General features: G+C 35.9%; 2 protein-coding genes across 3 annotated transcripts; one reads left to right on the forward strand and one right to left on the reverse strand.

Moving 5' to 3' along the window:
• Window positions 1–350: 350 nt before the first annotated feature.
• On the reverse strand, window positions 351–4,941 carry LOC147544739 (Nucleotide-sugar transporter family protein). 2 transcript variants are annotated; one of them, XR_015223672.1, is made up of 9 exons: window positions 4,697–4,941; window positions 3,779–3,862; window positions 3,460–3,674; window positions 3,277–3,355; window positions 2,859–3,028; window positions 2,339–2,525; window positions 1,206–1,283; window positions 432–905; window positions 351–385 (listed from the first exon to the last, which is right to left on the reverse strand). XR_015223672.1 is itself a non-coding variant. In XM_086636304.1 (8 exons), exons 1-8 carry the CDS (start codon window positions 4,745–4,747, stop codon window positions 762–764), a joined length of 1,008 nt encoding a protein of 335 aa, XP_086492430.1. In that variant the 5' UTR covers window positions 4,748–4,941; the 3' UTR covers window positions 351–761. The 2 variants fall into 2 exon arrangements, 1 of the variants encoding a protein (XP_086492430.1); XM_086636304.1 differs by having other exon boundaries at window positions 351–905.
• A 3,694-nt stretch (window positions 4,942–8,635) lies between these two features.
• On the forward strand, window positions 8,636–9,451 carry LOC147544740 (uncharacterized). Its single transcript, XM_086635756.1, has 2 exons — window positions 8,636–8,911; window positions 9,146–9,451. The coding sequence occupies exons 1-2, from the start codon at window positions 8,636–8,638 to the stop codon at window positions 9,449–9,451; spliced, it is 582 nt and encodes a 193-aa protein (XP_086491882.1).

Consider the following 9,451-nt stretch of genomic DNA (forward strand, 5'->3'; position numbering starts at 1 on the left):
GGTCGGAGATAGTTGAAGGAGAGAATGATCTGAAAAAAAATATTAGAGGTTGTCAGCAATAGTAGTTTTCCGACGACTCTTAACAACGTCAAGAAAATGATGTTGTAAGGCTCGAGGGAAACAAAAGAGAACTAAAAAAGATTTGCCCAAGATTTGCCCAAAATTTTCCATATGAAACGGAGTAGGAAGATCAAAGCTAAAACTTAAAATAGAAATCTCACAGCAATACCAACCAAACTCCAGTCCTAAAACAAAAATGTGATGTATTACCCAAAGGTGGCATCTGGTTATCTCAGGTCATCTAACAGTTAACTTAAGGAGTGAACAGAGTGTCAAAACAAGAAATGAACTAGTGTCAAGATAAAAGTTGCAGCATTTCATAAAACTTGCAGCATTCATACAAAAGTTGTTTTGAGAAAATCACGAAAAGCTGATTCCATATTAGAATCAACACAACACAAGAGATGATGCTGAAAAAAACTACTTCAATAGACTCTCAAGAGGTTCCCATAATAGGGTGAAATTTCAAAAATTTGAGAAACTTACGAAAGCCGATTTGAATAAATAACCAGATTCCTTCGCTTTCCTTCCTTGGAGGGGAATCGTTTCCATTGTACACATCGTCTCCTTATCTTTTTCACCACCCCATCCACCAAACAATACAATGTTTTCAACGCCAATTTCATTTGGATAGAAGAATCGATATCCGCTCAAAAACAGCTGAACGATTTCATCGCTTTAATAGCGTATAATAACTTATACTAGGAATCTTCTGTGCGGTCTACCGAAACTTCATTAAGACTTTGAGGGAGTGTTTTCACTGTGACGGGCATATCTATGAGCTTGCTAGGTGGGGCGAAGTACATTTGTAATGACATCATGCAGATAACAATACCCAAGAAAAGCTGCACCAATAAAAGAAACTAAATCACTAAGTGGCAATTCAATATAGGAACGAATTTAAGTTTTTTCAGCACAAGTTTCGAATTATTTAATTAAGAGGTTGAACTGCATAGAATGTATTTCTTTTAGGGATTTTACCACGAATTGAGATTTTATCTGGTTGAGTCTTTGTTTGGAATTTAGGCCTTATTTTGGCTATTATACTTGCACACTTTTGTTAATTAATAGAAATTTTTTCTCTTGTTGGAAAAAAAACTAGGTTTGAGTCTGCAACTCCATGTTTCAAGAGTATGCAAAATTACCTGCAAAGTAGGTTTGAAATGGAAGAGATATACAGACAAAACCATCGTCAGTAGCATAGCCATTGATGTAGAATATACCTGAAAAGAAGCACAAGTAATTGTGATGACAATGATATTAGATTTCTTAATATATGTCAGCCAAAACAAATAAAATAATCACAGAATGATAGTTTATGTTGAATTTCGTTCCTCTGACCATAAGAACCGTTAATTTCAATCGTTTTGAATGAAAATTTTCGAACTTCGGTACACTGGTGATGACAGGTCATATTATCTGGCATTTAGTTCTCATTTGGGGTCTCATCCTTAACTCGGCAGATAAGAAGATAAAAAGGACAAAAAGGAAAGATCAGATTAGAAAAAAAAAGGCCAAAGATGGTCCAAAGGGGCATCGAAGGAAAACTAGATTGAGGATTCCCTCGATGATGCAGGCACCAAGAAGTCCTGCCATTGGTGGTCAAATGATCCGATTGCGATTTTCCCTAGACTGTAACCAGCATGATCTACAAAATCAGCAACAATAATCCAATCCAAGCACCATTAAACCTAACCCAGTATACTTCCTTTCTAGTTACACCTCCTTGTCGTCTCCCTCATTACAAGGTCTCTTTGGTTTAAGATGTCAAAAAATCTTATAATTTCTTTCTCTGTAACTAAGAGGTCTTAGTTGTTTAGTATTACTACTTAAAGTATTTAGGATTTTATTTCCTTCCTGTGAAAGAGAAATCTCCTCTGTAAGTAAAAAGGCTAGGTTACCCATTAAGGATAAGTTTTAGAGTTGATTAGTTTTGTATGAAAGAAATTGTAAGTTGTAACAATTTGAATTCCTGCAAGATATGTTGATCACTATCTTCTGTTACTCGGTTCACGTCAGACATTACTGCTTCATGATGATGTACGGTATCTCTTGCAGAAACGTTTGCTTCTAAGTTTGTTTATTAAGCAAGGGGAAAGTTCTAACTAGAAATTTCATCAAATAATTCTGTGTCTCATTCAATTGTGACTTTTACTTTCGTAAGAGTAAGGTAGGTTATAAAGGGTTATATATTGCAAGCAAATAAAATGTCGATTACTAAAAATGGAAACAAGTAAGTGCATTTTAAAATTTGACAATAGAGTATAAAACAATTCACCTTCACAATATTATCTGCATACTTCATTAACCATGACACCAACAGCCCAGTGGATCCCAGATTTAGTACCACCATCCAGGTAGTAGCATTGTATCCATTAAAAAGGCGTTGCCACCAAGGTCCATTCTCGAACCCACCTCTGAAATCATCAACAAGGAGACGTACCATGTTGAACATTGCACCAAACCTGGAAAGAGTATTTTGATCTAAACAAATCAGAAGATAACAATACAAGCTCCCAGTAACTTCAAAAAGTTTAGTCTGGTAAATTCGTTGAGTAACTCTTTCTATCATATCAAAATTCCGGCTATTTCCCGAGAATTATATAAATTGCCTGTGAAAAGTAAGTACAAATTCAAGTTTGATTCCTGTGGGTGGTTACAACTTAGAACTAGGATATCTTGAACTAGATTCCGTATATACTTTTGTTTTGCTGATCTACGTATTGATTGTATGCCTTCACTCATTCATCTAGTAATCTACAAATAAAAAAAGTAAATGAAATTCAAAGGATACCTACGTATATAATTGTACGTTTTGCCAGTAGAGACTATCATTGTTCTTCTTCATTAGAAACTCTGTGTAAACACCTGCTAATGCCGATAAACAAGCTGAGAGGATTCCCAGCGTGTATCCTTGAATTGGTGCAGAGAAAAGAGAGTCGCATGAAAGCTCTCCACAGCCTTTAACCTGCAGCAACACAAAAGAGAAGAGTGATGAAAAGCTAAAGATAATTATAATTATTAAACACAAGATTAGCATCTATCCTATTATTTAAAGGGGCAGAACCCTCTAAAGAAATTACGAGATAGAAATTATTTCCTAGGTATAATCCTACGATGTGCCTCCCCTCACTACTCCTTGCTTGGGATGATATGCATATCGTGCGTGCAGATCAAATCCGTAGTTTAGATGCAGGAAATTGTTCAGACTGTCACCTGGCTCGTAGTTGTTCCAACAGCTAATAGCACAATCGCCATCCATTGCAAATTAGAGAGTTTTCTCCTCAGGAACAGCCTAAAAAAGTCAAGAAATAGTTGCTTAAATTGTTAATCTACAAGGGAATACAGATGACCATTTGAGAAACAAAACACAAACCCGAAAAGCGTCATAAAGAGCACCTGAATAATATCCCAGTCGTGACAATCTTTAGATTACCCATTATCTGATAAGTGGATGTATCCACATAAGTAAGGGTAGCGAATTGAACGTTGTTGTGGACAAGGTAAATTATGGAAGGAATAGGGAACAAACGTATGCTTTTCCAATCAGTAGTCATCCTTGGCTGAGGTGATTTTCGACACTCCCTCCATAGAAGAACGCTTGACACAAGTAGCTGCCATTTAACAATAAGTAATTATAACAAACAGCAGTTTCCGCACAGAAATGTCAGCTATTGTAACCGAAAAATGGAAAGAAAAGCACTGACAACTAGAGTACCTTGAAAACTTCGGCAAGAAACGGAACGGTAGCATAGTCATAATTATATTTGCCATTACTTTGTGAGAGTGTTGTCAAGATTCCCTGTCATATTAAGTGCATTAATCAGTATACTTTCTATCATTACTAATCATACCAAGTAAGACAAATTTGTTTGTTCACTGATCATGCATTGACGAAACAGATATAAAAGCAACACAAACTATGACAACAATACATCCCCGTTTAGGTATTTAATAAAATAAAAAACTAACACGAATTCCCTGTGAAAATAAACCTATATAAATATATGACCATATATCCCCGAGTATAGGTTATAGATCGGGACGAATAGTATTTGCTTATAGTCCTTCTATCTTTCGACCACAACTCAATCAACACAAGACTTCCATTGATCCTGAAATAATGCAATGTGAGGATCGAAAACCAGTTCCCCAAAATCAAAACTATTACATGGGTTCTTATAAACTGTTAAAACTTACTAAGAAATAACTTAGATCTAACTATATTGTTCCACCAAATTTTAGTTTTAGGTCTAAATTAGACCCAAACCAATGAACCCCAAAATTTTGGAATTAAAATTCCCTAAATTCCTCAAACAGTAACCTTCATTTAACAATTAATGTCAACCAAGAAAACACCCATTATCTTCACAAACAGAATCAATGGTCCATTCTCTAGCTAATAAGACCAAATGACTGGTACCCACTAAAGATCCTGAATACCCAGAAGTATATTAATCCTTCAAGACCCAAATTCAAAAGAAGAAACAAATTAAAATGGGAATAAATTATAAAAGTTGCTCAGCTTCATAAGCTACAAAAAGATAACAAATTTGAACAAGATAAATGAGAAAGAAATACGTTTTAGATGGAATAGGGAAAATTCAGATAGAATTGGGTTTTAGGGTTTACGAACCTGAGAACTTGTGAGAATGGTTAGAAGAGAAGCAACGAAGTACCATTGCATCGTTAATTTCTCACTCGGAGCGAAGGAGAAGTAGAAGTTGAAGAAACCATTCAATTCAGTTTTCTAAGCAGATTTACTTTTTGTTCACTAGCTTTTAGTTTACTAAAATGCCCTCGTATTTTTCTAGATTTACTTTTTGTTCACTTTGCTTTACATCAGTTAGGTGTCACGAAGCGTTAGAGCATCTCCAACCCCAGTCTGTCTTAGGCTGAAAAAATCACTTTTTCACCCAAAATTTTTTGCCTCAGCTCAGCCTCTAAAATTCAGCTCCAGCCCCAGCCTCTCTTGAGGCCAAAAATTTGTTCATGTGGGAAACGCGTGTGTGGACTTTTAGTTGGTGTGTGAAAAACGTGTGTGATTTTATTTATATAAAACACGTGTTTGAACTATTTTCGAAATAATATTTTTTTTTCCAAGGTTGAAAAATTATTGGGGGACCGACATTTGGTGGGATGTATTTTAATTATTAATATTTAAGTTTTTCTAGAATTTTAAAAAGAATTAAAACTAAATAAAATTACAAAATTATTATTTACATTAAAAAAAATAAATGGGAGAAGATCCTAACAGTTGGATTTTATCCAACGGCTAGGATCACCCCAACATGACCGTTGGGACTCCCCAACGATCATGTTGGGGAGCCTTCAGTCGCCCCTAATGTTAGGGGCGACTGAAGGATCGGCCCCAGCCTCCGCCCGGCTGGGGCTGGAGTTGCTCTTAGGTCTGATGATTTCTAAATTGGCTTTAGGTTATCATTCAGGTTGTGAAGATTCAATGAACCGAACGTCGAACTGCTGCTTCTTGTAATTTTATGACAGAACTCGCAAAAAACTTTAAAATCTCTCTGACACTCGAGTCAATAAAAATATTCTTGTAGTTAAGAATCGAATTAAAAGTTTGAGTTCATAGATTAAACCTTTGATGTCCAGTTTAGGGTGAACATGTTGCTTTATATAGAGGCACGTTTAGCAGACTGTTGAGGAACGACTGAGATCTATGCAGTGAGGTATGTCAAATGCCCTCAATGACAAACTTCAGAGTTTATATCTTGTCCTCTGACGACCACTTCAATGCTACCACAATACCTTATTCGTCTTTAGCTTTCCACCTTCGTGTTTTACTACACTGTCTCGTCCAGTAAGTGCTCAACTACACAACCACATCGTGTAGACATCCCGCAAGACTCTTCAGCGTTATGTATTGCATCCTCCAATGTGATAGGCTAATGGCCTTCTCTACGATTCCCCTATGCTCACAACTATTGTTTAGCCTGAAAGATTTGTCTCCCCCACTAGTTTTCCACTTGGCCTCGCCTTTGCCACTCAACACGGCTTGGTACCTCACCTCCTAGTTGGCATCTTGATTTTCACCTTCACCTTTGATTCCGATCTTGACCAATCTTATCATGCGCATCACTATACAAGGACCACGACATAGCTCAGACTATTATAATCCTCAAAATTTACTTTCTTCATCCCGAGTTAGCATATCAACCCTACAACACGCTTACTACGATACATAGGCCATGAGATGATTAGATCAAGGTGGCAATGCAGTCATTTAGTCCGAAAAGAGAAATGATGAAGATCATTAAGTTTGACCGTTTGGGGATCGTAATGTTTATCTTGAAACCAACTATGATCAGGGTTTTAATCTATTGATCAACGACTAATGGCGACTGAATCCTATAACGGATTAGACACAAAAGGCATTGACATAGTCTGAAGAATAAACTAGAGGGCAGGTGTGTATGACTTGAGGCCTCGTAGAAGACTGGCCAAGATATGCACAAGGGTCTTGCAAAGAGTGTGCATATGGTGGCTCACATGGCTCTGCCAAAGGCTCGGACCCTGCCAAGGCCGACGACCTTAGTAGTCCACTTCCAATAGGACTCTGGCCGGCTAGAAATCCCAGACAGATGAGGACCTGATTTAAGTCCTTATAAAATTTCTAGTTAAATCAGGTTTGGGGAAAAGTTTTTAGATCTATCTTTTAGCTACTCTAGCAAAAGATAGAGAGGAAATCTGATTGTCCATAGTTGAAAGTCATCTAGTCAGTCAGAAGGAGTTATGATATTCAAAGAAAAAATATCACCATCAGAGAAAATCAAGAAGGCCTTTCATTGTGGTTCTAGCTGACCTCCGTTGGAGATTAAGTAAGTTTGCTCGTGTGTCTCAAGTGGAGGAACTACACTCAGAGTTTTCGATCTTCAAACAAGAAGGAGCAAATTTGGAGTTTGTTTGAAAGGGAAGCAAAAGTAGGGAATGACTTTTCTTCTAAAGCACTATTCTGCAATAAATCCAACAATGGCGTCAAAACCTCTTGCACGAACTAATTTTGATTAGTTTAATAAACCTCGACAAATTAGGATTTGTTTTGAAAGGAGTTTCAAAGGGATTGATTTTGAAAGAAAAAATGTTTTTATTTAGGTCATTTCTCGGATTGTCCGAGATGGCTCAGACCCTTATCAGAGTGGGGGCTCTTTCAAGCCAAAATTATTTTCTTCCCATTTCGGAGCTGTGTTTGAAAAAATCTTGACCCAGACCGAACCTGGGCCCAAAAATCTTAATTTCGTGTTTCTTTCTTTCCTTCTCCATTCCTTCGTGTAGGGATTCCTTTTTTCCTTCCTTTATGTAAAAGATTCTTAAATACTATTCACTTAATTAAACAAAATTGATTAAGCTTTAGGCTTTTCTTCGTTTTCTTTTTTGTTGTTGAAAGAGGCTTTTCTTCGTTCAATCAATCCAAATGTTCAAGCTTCATAAAATCTAAATGTATGCTTTAAATCTTAAGGTTTTCTATGGTCTTTTTGTCTATTTATAACTATGTTAGGATTTATAAAGAAAGGAACCGGATTTGTTTGTTTAAAAGAAGATTTTGTTATTGTGATTAATTTGGCCCTGGCCCAAAGTGAACAAAGCGTCGCTTCCGCCACCGATTTTTAGGGGCCACCAAAACATTAATTTCTCTATAAATTATATAAGAAGCCCATCTTTAGAATAAAATTATAAGGCCCCATTTAACAAAATGTTAAAGTAAACAAATGTCACCAAATTTGATCATCTTTAAAAGAATGGTGGGCCCAACAGTTGACTTATAAAAAATGCTTTATCCCAATATCCTTTCCTTTCTTCAAACCCAACAGTTTGTTTGACCAGGAGAAAACCCTCCTCTTCACCACAGCGGGATGAGGGATCCATTGTCATATACTCATCTCACCTAGTAACCTTCCCTTCTTGGCTTCTTCAAGGTTAACAGGGTATTATGTTATTACCGTATTGGGGCGGGGGGTAAGACCAAATTTATTTTCTATTTGTTTAGTCTTTCTCTCTCCTTCCTATTATGTATAATCTTTAGATGTTGTAGAGTTTATTAAATTCATTTAAATCTAAACTTCTATTGGTTTACTTCATCTCTTTACTATTAAGTATAATAAGAAAATTGATAATATCTAGATGGTATAGGGTTTATTAAGTTAACCAAAAACTATTGATGCAAACCTAATCTTTAGTGCTAATTTATCAATACATAATTTGGTTTAGGGATTTGGGTTTTAAAGCAAGACTGAATAGTAAAGATTAAAGATCGATTGAATTCATCAAATAGTAAGATCTTCAAAGTTTAAACAGATTACAGGTATGATTTCTTTACTCTCTTTCGTGATTTATTCTTTTAATTGAGGTGGTGTGTATTCATTATTGTTGTATTGGATTTTAGTATGCCTCCGGGTAGAGTGAGAAAACATGTACCAGGATCTGAAAAGAGAAGGAAAAATAAAATAGAAGAAGAGTTAGTTCAATCTCAAGTTGGTGTTCTTGATAAGTTCCTTAAGCATGGTATAGAAATAAATAACGAAAATGTGGACGAGGGTATTACTAATGATGATACATGAATGAGGATGATATAGATGATGTTGATAGAGACAATCCCAACCAACCTATGCATGATACTACAAATGAAAACTTCATTAATGAAGTACATGGACCTTCAAATATTTTTTATCCAGGAAATTGGGACACAATTGATCAAAAATTGATAGACTTTTTAGTACAAAAAGGTCTTACAAGAATAAGCAATTTTGAGTTTCCTTCAGATGTACATGGTAGACGTTTCTCCCCTGCATATTATACCCGTACTGCTATTAACAGTGATTGTTATGATAGGGTATGGCTTGTTTATTCAATTTCTAGAAACAAAGTCTATTGTTTTTGTTGTAAGTTGTTCAATGCTCATGGAACTAGTAGTCAATTAACTTACGAAGGATTTCAAGATTGGAGAAATCTTACTGGAAGACTTCAAAGTCATGAAGGTACTTCTCACCATCGTGGAGCTTTGACTAAATGGCGTGATTGTGAAGTTCGATTGAGAAGAGTTGAAACAATAGACAAACATGTGTAGGAACAACTTAACAAAGAGAATGAACACGGGAGAGATGTTTTGAAGAGGATAATTGGTCTTGTAAAAATTCTTGCTAAAAGAGGTTTAGCCTTTCGTGGAACTAATGAGAAGATTGATCAAGAGAGTAACAGAAATTTTTTGGGTATAATTGAATGGGTTGCCGAATTTGATGAAGTACTAAAATTGCACCTTCAACGTATTCAAAATGGTGAAATTCATTACCATTATCTTAGTCACAAGATTCAAAATGAATTGATATTGATCTTGGCTTCAGAGACTAAGAATATGATTGTTAAGAAAATTTAA

The sequence above is a fragment of the Eschscholzia californica genome, unplaced genomic scaffold (genome assembly GCF_041429995.1).
Source record: "Eschscholzia californica isolate CP2 unplaced genomic scaffold, dmEscCali1.0.p SCAF_4, whole genome shotgun sequence".
Lineage (NCBI taxonomy): Eukaryota > Viridiplantae > Streptophyta > Magnoliopsida > Ranunculales > Papaveraceae > Eschscholzia > Eschscholzia californica.

What these genes read in the sequence shown, in the direction of transcription:
- LOC147544739 (XM_086636304.1), bottom strand. Translation starts at nt 4,747, where the DNA reads ATGCAATGGTACTTCGTTGCTTCTCTTCTAACCATTCTCACAAGTTCT. An exon ending in CAAAACGTACAATTATATAC is followed by an intron (nt 2,526 to 2,858) that starts GTAGGTATCCTT and finishes TACTCTTTCCAG; the next exon opens with GTTTGGTGCAATGTTCAACA. An exon ending in ATTTCAAACCTACTTTGCAG is followed by an intron (nt 906 to 1,205) that starts GTAATTTTGCAT and finishes TTATTGGTGCAG; the next exon opens with CTTTTCTTGGGTATTGTTAT.
- LOC147544740 (XM_086635756.1), top strand. Translation starts at nt 8,636, where the DNA reads ATGAATGAGGATGATATAGATGATGTTGATAGAGACAATCCCAACCAA. An exon ending in ACAGTGATTGTTATGATAGG is followed by an intron (nt 8,912 to 9,145) that starts GTATGGCTTGTT and finishes AAACATGTGTAG; the next exon opens with GAACAACTTAACAAAGAGAA.